Here is a 20,690-nt window from a genome sequence, read left to right on the forward strand (position 1 = left end):
CATTTCAAGTACAGATCAACATACAGGCTAATAGGCATATAGCATAGAATGCGAAGCATTCGTTGCACGAACATACTAGCTTTGTTAGACAAGATCATAGACTGTATAGGACAGTATAATTTTTGTTAAGAGTGTGGTATTTGGATCTTAGTCAATCATGACCCGTTTTTTGACACATTTTCACCTTGCAGTGTGAAACTGTTCAGGATGAGAAGAGTTGTCCAGCAGTTCTTTGACGCTACGACAACTCGACAGTCACTTTCTTATCGCATCGCCAGATTAGGAATGTGAGCCGCCGGCTGTCGTCTACACCTGTGTCCACACGCTTCCTCCACTACGGTCAAACAAAATCAGCCGCTTGGTGTATTTGTAAAGATGAGGGAGATATTTGTCAGGGATCACTTGTGGGATTTATGGCTGTCCTCAAAGGAACCAAGACCCGCCACCAATGCATAGTAATGTGGCGTTGAATATATTTTGTGTCACAAAATTAATTTGACGACACAACGTTGACTTGGTTTGGTTATTAAAAGGATGTGAGTGTACTGTAAAATAACAACCTTTTTTACACGGAGATCTTGCAAGATTGCAGCATCTGAGCCGACAACCTTTGACGTTTACACAGAACGAAGATAAGAACAAACATGGCATTTTTGTTAAATGATAAATGGGTTGTACTTGTATAGCGCTTTTCTACCTTAAAGGTACTCAAAGCGCTTTGACACTACTTCCACATTTACCCATTCACACACACATTCACACACTGATGGAGGGAGCTGCCATGCAAGGCGCTAACCAGCACCCATCAGGAGCAAGGGTGAAGTGTCTTGCTCAGGACACAACGGACATGACGAGGTTGGTACTAGGTAGGGATTGAACCAGGGACCCTCGGGTCGCGCACGGCCACTCTTCCACTGCGCCACGTTATCGGATAATTCCGTTGGCTAGGACAACAGGCTTTAGTAAGTCTTGAATGTCGAAACCACATAGCTGTAATACTGTCTCCTACAGATGTGGCGTTTGCGAACAAGTCAAGTCTTTTGAACAGCTCTTTTAAAGGGGAACATTATCACCAGACCTATGTAAGCGTCAATATATACCTTGATGTTGCAGAAAAAAGACCATATATTTTTTTTACCGATTTCCGAACTCTAAATGGGTGAATTTTGGCGAATTAAACGCCTTTCTATTATTCGCTCTCGGAGCAATGACGTCACATTGTGACGTCACATCGGGAAGCAATCCCCCATTTTCTCATACACATTACAAACACAGAGTCAAATCAGCTCTGTTATTTTCCGTTTTTTCGACTGTTTTCCGTACCTTGGAGACATCATGCCTCGTCGGTGTGTTGTCGGAGGGTGTAACAACACGAACAGGGACGGATTCAAGTTGCACCAGTGGCCCAAAGATGCGAAAGTGGCAAGAAATTGGACGTTTGTTCCGCACACTTTACCGACGAAAGCTATGCTACGACAGAGATGGCAAGAATGTGTGGATATCCTGCGACACTCAAAGCAGATGCATTTCCAACTGGACTGGACAGATCAGCTTTCAGGAAAAGAGAGCGGATTAGGGTATGTCTACAGAATATATTAATCGATAAACTGGGCTGTCTGCACCCTCAAAGTGTATGTTGTTGCCAAATGTATTTCATATGCTGTAAACCTAGTTCATAGTTGTTAGTTTCCTTTAATGCCAAACAAACACATACCAATCGTTGGTTAGAAGGCGATCGCCGAATTCGTCCTTGCTTTCTCCCGTGTCGCTGGCTGTCGTGTCGTTTTCATCGGTTTCGCTTGCATACGGTTCAAACCGATATGGCTCAATAGCTTCAGTTTCTTCTTCTAATTTCGTTTTCGCTACTTGCCTCCACACTACAACCATCCGTTTCAATACATGCGTAATCTGTTGAATCGCTTAAGCCGCTGAAATCCGAGTCTGAATCCGAGCTAATGTCGCTATAATTTGCTGTTCTATCCGCCATGTTTGTTTGTATTGGCATCACTATGTGACGTCACAGGAAAATGGACGGGTGGTTAAAATCAGGCACTTTGAAGCTTTTTTTTAGGGATATTGCGTGATGGGTAAAATTTTGAAAAAAACTTCGAAAAATAAAATAAGGCACTGGGAAATTATTTTTAATGGTTTTAACCCTTCTGAAATTGTGATAATGTTCCCCTTTAAGAGAACGACGAGCACTGATTCACAGTTGTGAGTGTGGTTAATTTTGTCAGGTGTTATCTTATAGGATTGGAAGTAGCATGTGTTTTCATTTGGTCACATAATGTCACGACGGGGTTTTCGCAGCTTACTGCGGGGTTCGTTCTCCCGAAATGCAGACGGACCACTCCGGACACGGCGTGCAGGTGGGAACATGATTTAATTATCAAGACTCAAAGAGGTACAAAAAACAGAAAACGAGCCGACAGAACAACGTGCCTGATCGCACTCGAAGCTAATGCTACTATTTAGCATGGACTATGGACAAGGAATACTCACTAACTGTGGCATGAAACAAACAAAACTTACGTAGCAGGTTGCATGAAGATGACGCCAGACTGACTGACCAGCAAAGGCAGGCTTAAATAATGCCTCTGATTAGTGCTCAGGAAGCAGGTGAGCATGTGAACACTAATCAAGAGACAGGTGAAAATAATAAGTAACCATGGTAACTAAAACAAACAAGGGTGCACAAAAAAACAGGACAAATGGAGTCCAAAACTAACAGAACATAACAAAACATGATCCGGACCACGGATCATGACACATAATCCTTTAAAGGCAGTCTTCTACTAAGGCCAAAGGGCATGTGTCCATCCTCAGTGCTGCAGGAAGTTCCCAAGATAGTGGGAATCCCACAAGGAAGGGTTAAGAAGGAAGATTAAAGACCTTAGCAAGATCTGGAAGAAGGTCCACACAAAGGGACAGAGGATAGGAGTCGGAGGTCTCCGGACCCGAATCAGTCACAGGAGTTAGGTTGGCTAGTCAAGTAAATAAACTGAGTGGTATGCAGACTGTCCGGTGTCAAGATTTGACCCACAAGGAGAAGGGGTCTAGAACAGTGGTTCTTAACCTGGGTTCGATCGAACCCTAGGGGTTCGGTGAGTCGGCCTCAGGGGTTCAGCGGAGATCAAGACACTCCCAACTCATCGTGAAAATAAAAACTTCTCCCTATCGGCGTATTATGGATACCCCCAAACAATGATCCCTCTAATTTTCCATCTGATTTGCAGGTGGGTAATTTGTTGTGAGTTCATGCACTGTGTTGGTTTTGTTCTTTGAACAAAGTGATGCTCATGCACGGTTCATTTTGTGCACCATTTGTGAAAGAATGGGCCGCTCTCAGGAGCTCAGTGATTTCCAGCGTGGAACTGTCATAGGATGCCACCTGTGCAACAAATCCAGTTGTGAAATGTTCTAGCTCCTAAATAATCCAAAGTCAACTGTCGGCTTTATTATTTAAAAAAATGGAAGCGTTTGGGAACAACAGCAACTCAGCCACCAAGTGGTAGGCCACGTAAACTGACAGAGAGGGGTCAGCGGATGCTGAAGCGCATAGTGCAAAGATTTTCTGCACAGTCAGTTGCTACAGAGCTCCAAACTTCATGTTATCTTCCAATTAGCCCACGTACAGTACGCAGAGAGCTTCATGGAACGGGTTTCCATGGCCGAGCAGCTGCATCTAAGCCATATATCGCCAAGTCCAATGCAAAGCGTGGGATGCAGTGGTGTAAAGCACGTCACCACTGGACTCTAGAGTGTCCAGTGTGATGAATCACACTTTTCCATCTGGCAATCTGATGGACGTTGCCAGGAGAATGGTACATTTTGGACTGCATTGTGCCGAGCGTGAAATTTGGTGGAGGAGGAATTATGGTGTGGGGTTATTTTTCAGGAGTTGGGCTTGGCCCTTTTAGTTCCAGTGAAAGGAACTTTGAATGCTCCAGGATACCAAAACCTTTTGGACAATTCCATGCTCCCAACCTTGTGGGAACAATTTGGAGCGGGCCCCTTCCCCTTCCAACATGACTGTGCACCAGTGCACAAAGCAAGGTCCATAAAGACATGGATGACAGAGTCTGGTGTGGATGAACTTGACTGGCCTGCACAGAGTCCTGACCTGAACCCGATAGAACACCTCTAGGATAAATTAGAATTGAGACTGAGAGCCAGGCCTCCTCGACCAACATCAGTGTGTGACCTCACCAATGCGCTTTTGGAAGAATGGTGGGAAACCTTGTGGACAGCCTTCCCAGAAGAGTTGAAGCTGTAATAGCTGCAAAATGTGGACCGACATCATATTGAACCCTATGGGTGAGGAATGGGATGGCACTTCAAGTTCAGATGTGAGTCAAGGCAGGTGGCCAAATACTTTTGGCAATATAGTGTAGCTATCATTAAAAACAACACATAATATGCTGGACAGGAAGTTGTATGGAGGATATATCATTATAAAGAAACAAAAAGACCGAACAAATGTCAGAATTACAAAACATGTCCAACAGCTGTCTAATGTTGAAATTATTAATTAATTATTAATCCACCCATCCATTTTCTACCGCTTGTCCCTTTTGGGGTCGCGGGGGGTGCTGGAGCCTATCTCAGCTGCATTCGGGCGGAAGGCGGGGTACACCCTGGACAAGTCGCCACCTCATCGCAGGGCCAACACAGATAGACAGACAACATTCACACTCACATTCACACACTAGGGCCAATTTAGTGTTGCCAATCAACCTATCCCCAGGTGCATGTCTTTGGAGGTGGGAGGAAGCCGGAGTACCCGGAGGGCACCCACGCAGTCCCGGGGAGAACATGCAAACTCCACACAGAAAGATCCCGAGCCCGGAATTGAACTCAGGACTACTCAGGACCTTCTTATTGTGAGGCACATGCACTAACCCCTGTACCACCGTGCTGCCTATTAATAAGATCTAAAATATGATTGCAAGCAGACAAACCCAGTGGGTGCTGTGGCCATGGTGTGACTCCCGTCAGCATAATAGTCGAACTCCGACTCCTGGTTGGACAGAGTCTGGTTGCGGTTTCTACGGAAACCAAAGATGGCCAGCATGTTCCTCCTCTTCTTCCTCCTCAGCGAGTGTGTGGTGTGCAGAGAGGACAGCTGACTGCAGAGGGTCAGATGTCGCATGTCACACAATCATCCAATATGTCCCCGGTGTATTGAACTACGCTGGGTGTCGGTCTCCTGCTGGACTGTTGCTTGGCAACGCCTCTGGCTCTGTACATAATGGTTTACCTTTGCCAGACATTATTTCTCAACTAAATGACTAAGCGCTCAGATATTTATAACCATTTGTTTCTTCCGCACAATGGGCTTTGATGGCGGACTATATAAGAAGTACTTACCTATCAGGAAGGACTCTTTTAGTGTAGAAATCTGGCAGTCCGTCATCCAAAGGGCTTATAGCTCCGTTTTCACTGCAATTCTAAACACACACATAGATGGTGAATATGCTCCGTTTTTGACAAGTCACTTCTAGGGTCTTTCTTTTCTAAAGAAATGGATTGCTACCTCCAGTGAGATGACATAATCTAATTGCAGCCGTCTAATCTGTATGGATACCCCCCCAACCGAGACGGCCGTCACTGCCAGCAGGCACGAGCATTAAGAAATAGGAATCTCGGGAGTAGAAAGTGCACACTTAGTTAAAGGCTTCCCGGAATGAACGGCACTTACCGCGTCGGCGGGCAGGTAGCCTCCTTTGTGCCTCCGCGGAGGCCTCGGGCGGACCCGTGTCACGTGGTGGAGAGGCAGACCCTGTGTGGGGAGCTGGGACATACCCTCCCAGGATGCGGAGCGGGATAGCGGCGTGGAGTAGGGCGGTATGGAAGGGGGTGGGGAGGCGCTGGAGTCGTCACAGAGGCCTGTGGGCCAAGACGGTATGAATATGTCATGTACTGAATACTATATTTGACTACCATAGGGCGCACCGGATTATAAGGCGCACTACTGATGAATGGTCTATTTTTGATCTGTTTTCATATATAAGGCGCATTAAAGGAGTCATATTATTATTTTTATTTTTTTTCTAAATGTAAAACACTTCCTTGTGGTCTACATAACATGTGATGGTGGTTTTTTTGGTGAAAATGTTGCATAGATAATGTTTTACAGATCATCTTCAAGCCGCTTTCTGACAGTCGCTTCCGGATACGCCGTTTTGTGGGCGCTCTTATTTACGTGGCGCACCTTCGGCAGCATCTTTGTTGTAGCGGTGTAGCGTGCAAGGACGGGATTCAATCAATCAATCAATCAATCAATAACGGAGTAGCATCACCTCATCCGGAAATGTGTCCCGTGAAAAAACGTCCAACCACAACTCTCTAATAACTAAAGTTCCTCGGGTGAATAATGTAAACTCACTACACCGGTATGTTTTAGCGCTTTCATGGCGAGATTACTGACAGATATAAGTAAGAACTTTACACTACTTTATATTAGAAATGGCAACAGCGGAAGATGAATGTCCCACAACAAGAAGATAGAGAAGAAAAAACCTATTGACTACGGTGTCTTCACGCACTACAAAGGCGGACGCGTGCAAAAGGATTTATGCAGATCCCAAATACAGATCAGCAGGTACCAGAAGGTAAGAAAATTTGCTTTTGCATAATATTGCGAAACAAAACGCCAGATAAAGTCTTACCTTATACACACACCATAATAATACTTGTTGAAGCACAGTACAATCCATCAAGGGGTGTGGCTTCATAGCTTACCAAAGTCGTACTAAAACATTTTGATACATTTTTGAGCGTAGTGTGTAATAGTCTGTATTTTGTAAATGGGTTGTACTTGTATAGCGCTTTTCTACCATTTTTTTTTAAGGAACTCAAAGTGCTTTGACACTATTCACCCATTCACACACTGTTAGCGGGAGCTGCCATGCACGGCGCTAACCAGGCCCATCAGGAGCAAGGGTGAAGTGTCTTGCTCAAGGACACAACGGACGCGACTAGGATGGTAGAAAGTGGGGATTGAACCAGTAACCTTTAGATTGCTGGCACGGCCACTCTCCCAACTTCGCTACGCCGTCCCCCGTTCAATATACAACATATAAAATGTTGGTGGTGTTTGAGTCATATTGCCATCATATTGCAGTCTACACGTATCTCTTATGTGTGACTGCCATCTACCGATCACACTTATCATTACATCGTGTACCAAAATATAATTGCTTTGAGGCTGTTAAGCAAAACCAGAATTATTCCGTACATTAGGTGCACCGTCGAGTTTTGACAACAAAAAAGGATTTTAAGTGCGCCTTATAGTCCGGAAAATACGGTATATGGATTTCAATCCATCACAATTCGAGGGGTACAATTAATACTACAACGGAACATATTTGCATTTCTGTTAAGGTCGACCACAAATCCACACGGGATGATTGTTAAAGAGGAACAGCACTTTTTAAAATAATGTTGCCTATCATTCGCAATCCTTATGTACCAATAACAAATTCACTGTATTGCCAAAAGTATTCGGCCACCCATCCAAATGATGAGAATCAGGTGTCCTAATCACTTGGCCCGGCCACAGGTGTATAAAATCAAGCACTTAGGCATGGAGACTGTTTCTACAAACATTTGTGAAAGAATGGGCCGCTCGGTTTGAAATTTGGTGGAGGAGGAATTATGGTGTGGGGTTGTTTTTCAGGAGTTGGGCTTGGCCCCTTAGTTCCAGTGAAAAGAACTTTGAATGCCCCAGGATACCAAAACATTTTGGACAAGTTTGGGAACAGTTTGGAGCGGGCCCCTTCCTCTTCCAACATGACTGTGCACCAGTGCACAAAGCAAGGTCCATAAAGACATGGATGACAGAGATGAACTTGACTGGCCTGCGCAGAGTCCTGACCTGAACCCGATCGAACACCTTTGGGATGAATTAGAACGGAGACTGAGAGCCAGGCCTTCTCCACCAACATCGGTGTGTGACCTCACCAATGCACTTTTGGAAAAACAGTGGAACATTCCTATAAACACACTCCACAACCTTGTGGACAGCCTTCCCAGAAGAGTTGAAGCTGTAATAGCTGCAAAAGGTGGGCCGACATCATCTTGAACACTATGGGTTAGGAATGGGATGGCACTTCGAGTTCATATGTGAGTCAAGGCAGGTGGCTAAATACTTTTGGCAATATAGTGTACGTCAGTAAGAAGTGACTTTTCATTGTTGCAGTTGCATTTAAATGTGAACACATTTAACTCGGAGTTGCTTCAGTTCAGTTAATTTCACTGCGATCGATCCGTCATTGACCAGCACACTCCCCCGACCATCAATCAAGGACATTTCTTCAAATGCCCATTCCGAGTCCGACCACACCAACCATTAAGTCACTTTTCAAATGGAAAGACAGGAAAGAGGGAGGGGGGGAAAAAAGACTCTTTAGAAAAAGTTTGCTAATGGAGCAATTACTGTCACAGCAGGGGGTCGGCGCTCTGACGGGAAAGAGGAGGCAGAGGAGGATGGATGGCGGTACTCACTCAGCCTGGTGGAGACGGGGCGTATCCGTCTTGTTCTCGAGCTGCGCTTCTTAATGGCTATTGTGTCCTGGAAGAGAAGGAAAATACTGAAAGCCACTTGAGCCGTGTGTTCTGCGCAAACGTTGACGATGATAGAACACGGGAAGCAAAGAAGACATCGAATACTAATGACTTTTTGATACGGAAAACTACAGCATACGTGTGCAAAAACTTTCTGAAATAGCACGTGTGACCCCGGGGAACATGCTTTATCAGTATCATACTTTAAACCCTGCTTCGAAATGCTGTGCACTACAAAAACGTTGCCATTAATCCTGACTTCCTCAATTAAAAAAAAAAAATCAGCACAAATTGTTTTATTCGTTTTTTTGTTTCGTAGGTTAAAGTGTATTGTGCTCCTGAGTTAATGTTGCCGATCAATTTGAATGTATTAATCATCCATCCATCCATTTTCTACCGCTTATTCCCTTTGGGGTCGCGGGGGGCGCTGGAGCCTATCTCAGCTACAATCGGGCGGAAGGCGGGGTACACCCTGGACAAGTCGCCACCTCATCGCAGGGCCAACACAGATAGACAGACAACATTCACACTCACATTCACACACTAGGGCCAATTTAGTGTTGCCAATCCACCTATACCCAGGTGCATGTCTTTGGAAGTATTAATCAAGTGTATTTAATTATTATTTTTTGTATAAAATGGCTTAAGTCAATGAAAAATGTTTTTATTATTTAAATAAGAATATACAGTAGAGGCCACAAGTTTGGACACAACTTTTCATTCAATGTGTTTTCTTTATTTTCATGACTATTTACATTGTAGATTGTCACGGAAGGCATCAAAACTATTAATGTTTGCGCTGAATCCTGTTTTGCACACTCTTGGCATTCTCTCGATGAGCTTCAATAGGTACCTGAAAGGGTTTTCACTTCACTGGTGTCATAGTTTTGATGCCTTTAGTTACAATCTACAATGTAAATAGTCATGAAAATAAAGAAAAACACATTGAAATGAGAAGTTGTGTCCAGATTTTGGCCTGTACTGTATATATTTTTAATTTCAGGTAAATTGATGCACTCTAAATATTTTCAGACTAAAAAAACAATGGTAATAAAGGTATTTGTTGTACCTTGATCTATATATTTTTTTTGTTTTTTGGCGTTAGGAATACAATGTTGTGCAGAGGTGTACTTATAACAATTTTATAGACAAATGATACTATTTATAGTCGCAGCGCATAGTGGGAGGGGTGTGAAATGGTTTTTTTTACGTTTAATGTGTTAGTTTAACAGAAAATGTTGTATAATAATATCATAGGGACGTAACAGTACTGAAGATACCGCATTATTGCCGTGACGCCTGACAGTATCAAACATAAACTTGGTGTGTAGTTTTTTTCTGGCGCTTTAGCTTTGGCCAGGTCTGGAAAAAAACTAAATTTCCCAGAATCCTCTGCGCAGTGCGAGGGGCTAAGGTGGAGGCTTGAAACGCCGTAAGCAGGAAGTAAAAGTGTGTTCGTAGTCGATGAGAAGAATTGTTTTTTTTTTTTACATTTCCTGAAAATTTTCATCAAAATCCATCCATAACTGTTTGAGTTATGTTGCTTACAGACAAACAAACCCTGGCGAAAACATAACCTCTTTTGGCAGAGATAAGAAAGTCTGCGTTCTTTCGTTTCCAAAGCGACACAAAGCCCAACGGTCACGCCAATCGCCAACAAAAAAATTGTCTGCTCGGGAAATACGAAGAAACTGAAAAACTCCTTGATGAATCCTCAATCCATCCATCTATTTTTTCACTGCTTCTTTCTCTCGATGTCGCGCGGGGGGCTGGAGCCTATGCAGCTGCACTCGTGTGAAAGGCAGCATACACCCTGGAGAGTCGCCTCCTCATAAACTGTCATCCAGAAAACATATTTTGAAGCTGGCGAAGCCAAACATCAGTTTGTGAGGTATATTAAAAGTTAAATTGTTAGTTAACTTTTCTGACAAACAGCATTTTCCAGACTGATATAAACATGTCCACTGTGGAGGACACTGCTTCTCAGAAAGTACAAGTTGAAAGACACTAAAGGGATCATTATTGTTTTACACTGGATGTTTACATTATCACTTTAAAGATATTTTAAATATTTGCTTGAAACAGTGGATGTTCCTGCACAATTCACTTAAAAATATATACAGTACAGGCCAAAAGTTTGGACACACCTTCTCATTTTTCTTTATTTTCATGACCATTTACATTGTAGATTGTCACTGAAGGCATCAAAACTATGAATGTATACTTAGCAAAAAAAAAAGGTGAAATAACTGAAAACCTGTTTTATATTCTAGTTTCTTCAAAATAGCCACCCTTTGCTCCGATTAATTTTTTGCACACTCTTGGCATTCTCTCGATGAGCTTCAAGAGGTAGTCACCTGAAAGGGTTTTCACCTCACAGGTGTGCTTAAAGCTCATCGAGAGAATGCCAAGAGTGTGCAAAAAATTAATCGGAGCAAAGGGTGGCTATTTTAGGATTATAAGGCGCTTTAAAGGAGTCGTATTATTATAATTTTTTTTCTAAATGTAAAACACTTCCTTGTGGTCTACTCTACATAACATGTGATGGTGGTTCTTTGGTCAAAATGTTGCATAGATTATTTTTTACAGATCATCTTCAAGCCGCTTTCTGACAGTCGCTTCCGGATACGCTGTTTTGTGGGCGGTCTTATGTGGGCAGCGTCTTCTCCCCATCATCTTTGTTGTAGCGGTGTAGCGTGCAAGGACGGGAGTGGAAGAAGTGTCAAAAGATGGAGCTAACTGTTTTAATGACATTCAGACTTTACTTCAATCAATAACGGAGCAGCATCTCCTCATCCGTGGCTCACTCGTGCAACAACAAGGCCGGAAATGTGTCCCGTGAAAAACCGTCCGACCAGAACTCTCTAATAACTAAAGTTCCTCGGGTGAATAATGTAAACTCACTACACCGGTATGTTTTAGCGCTTTCATGCCGAGTTTACTGACAGATATAAGTAAGAACTTTACACTACTTTATATTAGAAATGGCAACAGCAGAGGATGAATGTCCCATAACAAGAAAATAGAGGAAAAAGAAGAAGCTTATCGACTACAAAGGCGGACGTGCGCAAATTTTCAGGACTTATGCAGATCCCAAATACAGATCAGAGGGCAAGAAAAGTTGCTTTTGCATAATATTGCGAAACAAAACTCCAGATAAAATGTCTTACCTTATACACACACCATAATAATACTCCTATGTTGAAGCACAGTACAATCCATCAAGCGGTGCGGCTTCGTAGCTTACCAAAGTCGTACTAAAACATTTTGATAGATTTTTGAGCGCCGTGTAATATTCTATATTTTCAATGGAACATATAACATTTTGGTGTTGTTTACTTGAGTCATATTGCAGTCTACACATATCTCTTATGTGTGACTACCAATCTACTGGTCACACTTATCATTTCACCATGCACCAAATAAAATAGCTCCAATGTCGGTAAGCACAACCAAAATTATTCCGGACATTAGGCGCACTGTCCAAGATTTTAAGTGCGCCTTATAGTCCGAAAAATACAGTATGTTCCTTTTTTCCCGGGAGAATACTGTTGCCCTGGAGTCCAAAGATTTGCATGATGTGGACCTATTACTCCAGTTTGCACAGAACTGGACCTTGACCTGACTTGCGTCCCCTCTCCTCACTTACTATGCTGATGCCGAGCTCCTCGTCTGTGATGTCCAGAGAGTCCCGGTGCCTGTTGAACCTCCAGCCCGTCCCGTCGTCGCTCGTCCCCTCCCAGCGTTTGACGTGACAAGACACCTGTCGGGTCTGAGACGGACAACGCGGTTAAAGTTTGGCCCCCGTGACGTCTTTCACGGCGTTGTATTCACCAGCGTCTTGTGAGTGGAGTAGAGCTCCTGCAGGATCTGATCAACAATGGAGTTGGTGAGATAGGAGACCACGGACAGTTTGACTTCTCTGCGGAAAAGAAAGAGAAAACACGGCTGAGACTTAATGTTCAGTCGCGGTCGTGCCATTGAAGTCAAATGTAAACAACAGTACGACTTGCTGGATACTTCAAATGTGTGGAAAAAAACTACATCCATATTTTTTTTTTTAGAGAACGTCCTTAGGCATGGGCCGACATTCAATAAATCAATTAAACTACTAAATTAATAATAAAGTCGGTACGTTTTCCAGACCTCGATAAATCAATTAAACGACTATAAATTAATAATAAAGTCGGTACGTTTTCCAGACCTCGATAAATCGCCATTAGAAGAAAAAAAATCAGTCTAGAAAAGCCTGGGCCTCTGGAGAGGCGGTCCAGACTGCGGCCAATGGGGGGAAAAAAACTCATAGCCATAGCACACATAAACATGTGTGTAAGAGGGAAACGTCATAAGACATTAAAAACATTAAAGGGGAACATTATCACCAGACCTATGTAAGCGTCAATATATACCTTGATGTTGCAGAAAAAAGACCATATATTTTTTTAACCGATTTCCGTCGGTGTGTTGTCGGAGGGTGTAACAACACGAACAGGGACGGATTCAAGTTGCACCAGTGGCCCAAAGATGCGAAAGTGGCAAGAAATTGGACGAAATTTGTTAAAAATACGAGGGTGTGGAAAAGCCGACGAAATGGTCAGTCGTTTGTTCCGCACACTTTACCGACGAAAGCTATGCTACAACAGAGATAGCAAGAATTTGTGGATACCCTGCGACACTCAAAGCAGATGCATTTCCAACGATAAAGTCAAAGAAATCTGCCGCCAGACCCCCATTGAATCTGCCGGAGTGTGTGAGCAATTCAGGGACAAAGGCCCTCGGTAGCACGGCAAGCAATGGCGGCAGTTTGTTCCCGCAGACGAGCGAGCTAAACCCCCTGGATGTCTTGGCTCACACCGTCCCTTATGCCACCGAAGATGATCAAGAGAAGAATATCGACCCTAGCTTCCCTGGCCTGCTGACATCAACTCCAAAACTGGACAGATCAGCTTTCAGGAAAAGAGAGCGGATGAGGGTATGTCTACAGAATATATTAATTGATGAAAACTTTATAGTTTTACGTAAATTATTATACATAAACTGTGTTTACCAATAATTTAGCTTAAAAACCTTTATTTTTTCCAATCATTCGAGTACATTCGGGTAGTCTTGTGTAATGCAGTATTTTGTGTCTATTTAGGTATGGTTAACCTGAGTGCTGAAATCGTGGAAAAATATATGTTCTTAGCGCGCCTGAAATGGGCTGTCTGCACTCTCAAAGAGCATGTTGTTGCCAAATGTATTTCATATGCTGTAAACCTAGTTCATCGTTGTTAGTAATTATCTTATCAGACAGTGTTAAGCCGCTGAAATCCGAGTCTGAATCCGAGCTAATGTCGCTATATCTTGCTGTTTGTTTGTATCGGCATCACTGTGTGACGTCACGGGAAAATGGACGGGTGTATATAACGATGGTTAAAATCAGGTACTTTGAAGCTTTTTTTTAGGGATATTGCGTGATGGGTAAAATTTTGAAAAAAACTTCGAAAAATAAAATAAGCCACTGGGAACTGATTTTTAATGGTTTTAACCCTTCTGAAATTGTGATAATGTTCCCTTTTAAAAGAGCAAAGCTGATGCAACCAGCTGCCACTCCAGCGGTGCCACTTCTACACAGCCACAAATGTAAAACAAAAACAAAAAAAAACACACACACTGCTGGGGTGGGGGGGAGCATGGCCAGAGACAGGAGCAGACCCAACAAAGCAACCAAGAGAGCCGACTCCACCCTCAAATATCTGTATAAACTGTAGTATTTATATTGTTACTCTGCACTTTTGTTTACGGAGGTCTTAACTTGATTGTCAGTTAAGTAATGTACAACTTGACCTTTGCCTACATGTTCAATATTGAAGTGCCACTTTGTCAATACTTTATTTAGCTATTTTATTTGTTTTTTGTTGTGTATATTTGCGCCCCCACCAATCCCCTCCCGAAGATACTTTATGGCTTTTTTTTCTTTAATTTTTATTCAAGTGCAAAATTTAGCTCACAAAGTATATGTAGATTTAATAATAATAATAGTAATAATAATTAGGGATGTCCGATAATGGCTTTTTGCCGATATCCAATATTCCGATATTGTCCAACTCTTTAATTACCGATACCGATATCAACCGATATATGCACTCGTGGAATTAACACATTATTATGCTTGATTTGGACAACCAGGTATGGTGAAAATAAGGTACTTTTAAAAAATAATAATAAAATAAGATAAATAAAAACATTTTCTTGAATAAAAAAGAAAGTAAAACAATATAAAAACAGTTACATAGAAACTAGTAATGAATGAAAATGAGTAAAATTAACTGTTAAAGGTTAGTACTATTAGTGGACCAGCAGCACGCACAATCATGTGTGCTTACGGACTGTATCCCTTGCAGACTGTATTGATATATATTGATATATAATGTAGGAACCACAATATTAATAACAGAAAGAAACAACCCTTTTGTGTGAATGAGTGTAAATGGGGGAGGGAGGTTTTTTGGGTTGGTGCACTAATTGTAAGTTTATCTTGTGTTTTTTATGTTGATTTAATACTTTTTTTTTTTTAAAGTTACCGATAATTTCCGATATTACATTTTAACTAATTTATCGGCCGATAATATCGGCAGGCCGATATTATCGGACATCCCTAATAATAATAGATTTTATTTGTAAAAAAAAAAAGCACTTTACATTGAGTAAACAACCTCAAAGTGCTACAGTGTATTAAAAAAATAAAAAATAAAAACTAGAACAGCCAAATAGCTAAAACTAGTATGCATATATCTAAAAAAAAAAAGAGGCTTTTTTAAAAAGAAGGGTTTTTAAGCCTTTTTTAAAAGCATCCACAGTCTGTGGTGCCCTCAGGTGGTCAGGGAGAGCGTTCCACAAACGTTTTCATTCCATTTACAATGTTAAAATACACTAGAACAGGGGTCGGCAACCCGCGGCTCTTTAGCGCCGCCCTAGTGGCTCTCTGGAGCTTTTTCCAAAAATGTATAAAAAATGGAAAAAGATGAGGGGGAAAAAAATATATTTTTTGTTTTAATATGGTTTCTGTAGGAGGACAAACATGACACAAACCTCCCTAATTGTTATAAAGCACACTGTTTATATTAAACATGCTTCAATGGTTCGAGTATTTGGCGAGCGCCGTTTTGTCCTACTAATTTTGGCAGTCCTTGAACTCACCGTAGTTTGTTTACATGTACAACTTTCTCCGACTTTCGGGGACGTGTTTTATGCCACTTCTTTTTCTGTCTCATTTTGTCCACCAAACTTTTAACTTTGTGCGTGAATGCACAAAGGTGAGTTTCGTTGATGTTATTGACTTGTGTGGCGTGCTAATCAGACATATTTGGTCACTGCATGACTGCAAGCTAATCGATGCTAACACGTTATTTAGGCTAGCTATATGTACATATTGCATCATTATGCCTCATTTGTAGCTATATTTGAGGTCATTTAGTTTCCTTTAAGTCCTCTTAATTCAATGTATATCTCATGACACACTATCTGTATGTAATATGGCTTTTAATTTTTTGCGGCTCCAGACAGATTTGTTTTTGTATTTTTGGTCCAATATGGCTCTTTCAACATTTTAGGTTGCCGACCCCTGCACTAGAAATACAAGTTTATTGCATTTGCAAGTATATACATGCATTATTATGTGTTATCATTACATCAATGCGTATTTTGGTCTCAGAAAATTAATGCCAATAATTCCTAGGTCAATATATCATCAAACAAAATGTGTTATCGGCCCAGGCCTACCCGTCCCGGACATTAGCTTTTGTTGACCACACATCCGACAACTACAGAAGACCGTCACTGTACTTCCCGTCTTACTCTAAAGCTCGGTGAATGTCCTGCGCTGCTCGTTCCAACAGGGCCGTGCGGATGGCGGAGCGTGGGATGGACACGCGCTCCGAGACAGATGAGAGCGGCGGGCTCAGACGTTCTGCCGCCGCGGACGACAAAGGGCAAAGCTCTCGGCAGAGAGACACCATGGAGTCGACGATCACCTGCACGGGACACCACCGCTTATAGTCCACATTCTCTACACGTTGTGGTGCAAAGAATCTATGAAAGGAAAACCTGAAGCTCCTTGTCTGCAGCTTTGGCCAAGTCGCCCGCCAGCGAGTCCAGTTTCTGACGCACTGGCCCGTCCACGGACAGGACGTGGGCCAGCTCGCACAGGGAGGGGTACAGCTTGGTGAGGAAATATGCAATCATTTATTCTTTTTTTGTTTTCTTTTCCCCAGCACGATTTGTAGATTTTGCATTGCTCACCGCGCGGGAATTCCTGGCCTCTTTCAGCACTTGTTTGGCAGCTTGAATGTCCTCCGCCTCCCCGACACCTCGCAGCGTGCACACCTGCTGCTGGACACGTGCACACAGCCGCTCCATCACCTCGGGGGACACACACACGAGCAGGAGGGTTAAAGGTAATACCGGTAATATTTGTCTCAAAGGGGGAAAAAATATCTTAACACATCTTACGATATTGGTTTTGGGGTTTGACATACAAACCCCAAAACAAGTGAAGTTGGCACGTTGTGTAAATGGTAAATAAAAACAGAATACAATGATTTGCAAATCCTTTTCAACTTATATTCAATTGAATAGACTGCAAAGACAAGATATTTAATGTTCAATCTGGGAAACTTTATTTTTTGCAAATATTAGCTCATTTGGAATTTGATGCCTGCAACATGTTTAAAAAAAGCTGGCACAAGTGGCAAAAAAGACTGAGAAAGTTGAGAAATGCTCATCAAACACTTATTTGGAACATCCCACAGGTTGGAACAGGCTAATTGGGAACAGGTGGGTGCCATGATTGGGCATAAAAGCAGCTTCCATGAAATGCTCGGTCATTCACAAACAAGGATGGGGCGAGGGTCACCACTTTGTGAACAAACGCGGGAGCAAATTGTCCAACAGTTTATGAACGACATTTCTCAACGAACTATTGCAAGGAATTTAGGGATTTCACCATCTACAGTACATAATATCATCAAAAGGTTCAGAGAATCTGGAGAAATCACTGCTCGGAAGCGATGATATTACGGACCTTCGATCCCTCAGGCGATACTGCATCAAAAAGCCACATCAGTGTGTAAAGGATATCACCACATGTGCTCAGGAACACTTCAGAAAACCACTGTCAGTAACTACGGTTTGTCGCTACATCTGTAAGTGCAAGTTAAAACTCTACTATGCAAAGCGAAAGCCATTTATCAACAACACCCAGAAACACTGCCGGCTTCGCTGGGCCTGAGCTCATCTAAGATGGACTGATGCAAAGTGTAAAAGTGTTCTGTGGTCTGACGAGTCCACATTTCAAATTTGTTTTTGGAAACTGTGGATGTCGTGTCTTCCGGACCAAAGAGGAAAAGAACCATCTGGATTTTTGTACATACAGGTTTTGGAGCAACATATGTGGCCATCCAAGCAATGTCTTTTTCATGGACGCCCCTGCTTATTTCAGCAAGACAATGCCAAGCCACATTCTGCACGTGTTACAACAGCGTGGCTTCGTAGTAAAATAGTGTGGGTACTAGACTGGCCTGCCTGTAGTCCAGACCTGTCTCCCATTGAAAATGTGTGGCGCATTATGAAGCCTAAAATACCACAATGGAGATCCCCGGACTGTTGAACAACTTAAGCTGTAAATCAAGCAAGAATGGGAAGGAATTCCACCTGAAAACCTTCAAAAATGTGTCTCCTCAGTTCCCAAACGTTTACTGAGTGTTGTTAAAAAGAAAGGCCATGTAACACAGTGGTAAAAATGCCCCTGTGCCAACTTTTTTTGCAACATGTTGCTGCCATTAAATTCTAAGTTAATGATTATGTGCAAAAAAAATGTTTCTCAGTTCGAACATTAAATATCTTGTCTTTGCAGTCTATTCAATTGAATATAAGTTGAAAAGGATTAGCAAATCATTGTATTCTGTTTTAATTTACGAAATACACAACGTGCCAACTTCACTGGTTTTGGGTTTTGTATATATAGTGCAAGCTTGGTAGGCACTCAAGAGGCACTTTTTCTCTTGTTCAAAATGTACCACCGTCAAGAGCTCTCTTTTTCCCACCAGTCACACACTGCTTGCGGCCTTCACAATAATAGAGCTACCTGTCAAATTGTGCTACTTAAAATAATGATCATCAAAAATTGTACATGTTGATCCAAGTTCTTAACTTCCTGTCAATTACAGTAGTGATTGATATTCATTGTGGCAGTTTCTCACAAAAAATGACCATGTTATGTTGAGGGTCCCAGTGACTAGGTTTTTGGGTCCCCAAATGACTAAATACGTCCCTGGTTGTATGTGACATACACATTGTATTATGTCGGACAATGCAAAAAAGTGGAAAAGGTGCACAATACTACAAAAATAGTGAACAAAAAAAACAGTATAATGTAAACACACGATAGCTATACCACACCAGATCCAGAAGATGGCACTGTGGCGAAAAAAAGCTGGCATAGCAACATACCTGCTCGGCGGTGCTGGTGACCAGGCCTTGGTGCAGCCGCAGAGCCTGGCGCTGGGAGAAGCGCTGAGTCTGGTTGTTCCTCACCAGAGCCCGCTGGATCTGCGCATAATGCAGGAAACAAGGAGTTGAGGCTCCGCAGTTCGTGGCAACGCCAGGAGGGGGCGCCCACCTTGGTCAGTGCCTGCTCCGTCCTCTCGGGGGCGCTGCGGTACGCCTGGCTGATGTCACTCAGGGGGAGAGGCATGTACTGCAGGGTGAAATTACTGCGGGAGGAGAGAGAATTATGGCATTATACTCTTGTCATAGTTCTATCTCTTTGATGCATTACACAAAATTAGCCCTTTTCTTGAAAGAGTTGGCAAATCTACTCAGTGGCCTAGTGGTTAGTGTCCACCCTGAGATCGGTAGGTCGTGGGTTCAAACCCCGGCCGAGTCATCCCAAAGACTATAAAAATGGGACCCATTACTCCCTGCTTGGCACTCCGCATCAAGGGTTGGAATTGGGGGTTGAATCACCAAAAATGATTCCCGGGCACGGCCACAGCTGCAGCTCACTGCTCCCCTCACCTCCCAGGGGGTGATCAAGAGTGATGGGGCAAATGCAGAGAATAATTTCGCCACACCTAGTGTGTCTGTGACTATCATTGGTACTTTAACTTTTAACTAGAGATGTCCGATAATGACTTTTTTGCCGATATTGTCCAACTCTTAATTACCGATTCCGATATCAACCGATACCGATATATACAGTCGTAGAATGAACACATTATTATGCCTAATTTTGTTGTGATGCCCGCTGGATGCATTAAACAATGTAACAAGGTTTTCCAAAATAAATCAACTCAAGTTATGGAAAAAAAATGCCAACATGGCACTGCCATATTTATTATTGAAGTCTCAAAGTGCATTATTTTTTTTTAACATGCCTCAAAACAGCAGCTTGGAATTTGGGACATGCTCTCCATGAGGAGGTTGAGGTGGGCGGGGTTGAGGTGGGTAGAGGGTAACGGGGGGTGTATATTGTAGCGTCCCGGAAGAGTTAGTGCTGCAAGGGCTTCTGGGTATTTGTTCTGTTGTGTTTACGTTGTGTTACGGTGCGGATGTTCTCCCGAAATGTGTTTGTCATTCTTGTTTGGCGTGGGTTCACAGTGTGGCGCATATTTGTAACAGTGTTAAAGTTGTTGATACGGCCACCCTCAGTGTGACCTGTATGGCTGTTGACCAAGTATGCATTGCATTAACTTGTGTGTGTGAAAAGCCGTAGGAATTATGTGACTGGGCCGGCACGCAAAGGCAGTGCCTTTTAAGGTTTATTTGCGCTCTGGCATTTTAAAAAGTCATACATTTTACTTTTTGAAACCGATACCGATAATTTCCGATATTAAATTTTAAAGCATTTATCGGACGATAATATCGGCAGTCCGATATTATCCGACATCCCTACTTTTAACTTGAACAAATCGTAAAGATCGTCATTTTGAACCGCTCCTCCTGAGTTGCTTCCATATTTAAAGGTTAGTTCAGTTCAGTGTCCCCGCTGGCTTACGCCGTAAAGTCCACTCCACTACAGAGTGAGTAATGCTCTCTTCAAGCATGTCCTCGTCGGCCTCAAGGCAAGTCTCAGCCTTTGAAGA

The 20,690-nt window shown here is 42.6% G+C and overlaps 1 protein-coding gene across 2 annotated transcripts in view; it reads right to left on the minus strand.

Annotated features, from left to right (window-relative positions):
• LOC133617849 (capping protein, Arp2/3 and myosin-I linker protein 3-like) overlaps nt 1-20,690 on the minus strand; it is a 123,436-nt gene that overhangs the window by 29,471 nt on the left and 73,275 nt on the right. For both annotated transcript variants that reach the window (XM_061978162.2, XM_061978161.2), the window contains exons 23-33: nt 19,226-19,319; nt 19,057-19,155; nt 16,849-16,968; nt 16,654-16,767; nt 16,405-16,580; nt 12,403-12,490; nt 12,218-12,340; nt 8,509-8,575; nt 5,702-5,889; nt 5,371-5,450; nt 4,962-5,129 (exon numbers count right to left, since the gene is read on the minus strand). In XM_061978162.2, coding sequence (XP_061834146.2) covers nt 4,962-5,129; nt 5,371-5,450; nt 5,702-5,889; nt 8,509-8,575; nt 12,218-12,340; nt 12,403-12,490; nt 16,405-16,580; nt 16,654-16,767; nt 16,849-16,968; nt 19,057-19,155; nt 19,226-19,319 — 1,317 coding nt within the window. The remainder of the gene's footprint in view (nt 1-4,961; nt 5,130-5,370; nt 5,451-5,701; nt 5,890-8,508; nt 8,576-12,217; nt 12,341-12,402; nt 12,491-16,404; nt 16,581-16,653; nt 16,768-16,848; nt 16,969-19,056; nt 19,156-19,225; nt 19,320-20,690) is intronic.

Source organism: Nerophis lumbriciformis, linkage group LG18 (assembly GCF_033978685.3).
Source record: "Nerophis lumbriciformis linkage group LG18, RoL_Nlum_v2.1, whole genome shotgun sequence".
Lineage (NCBI taxonomy): Eukaryota > Metazoa > Chordata > Actinopteri > Syngnathiformes > Syngnathidae > Nerophis > Nerophis lumbriciformis.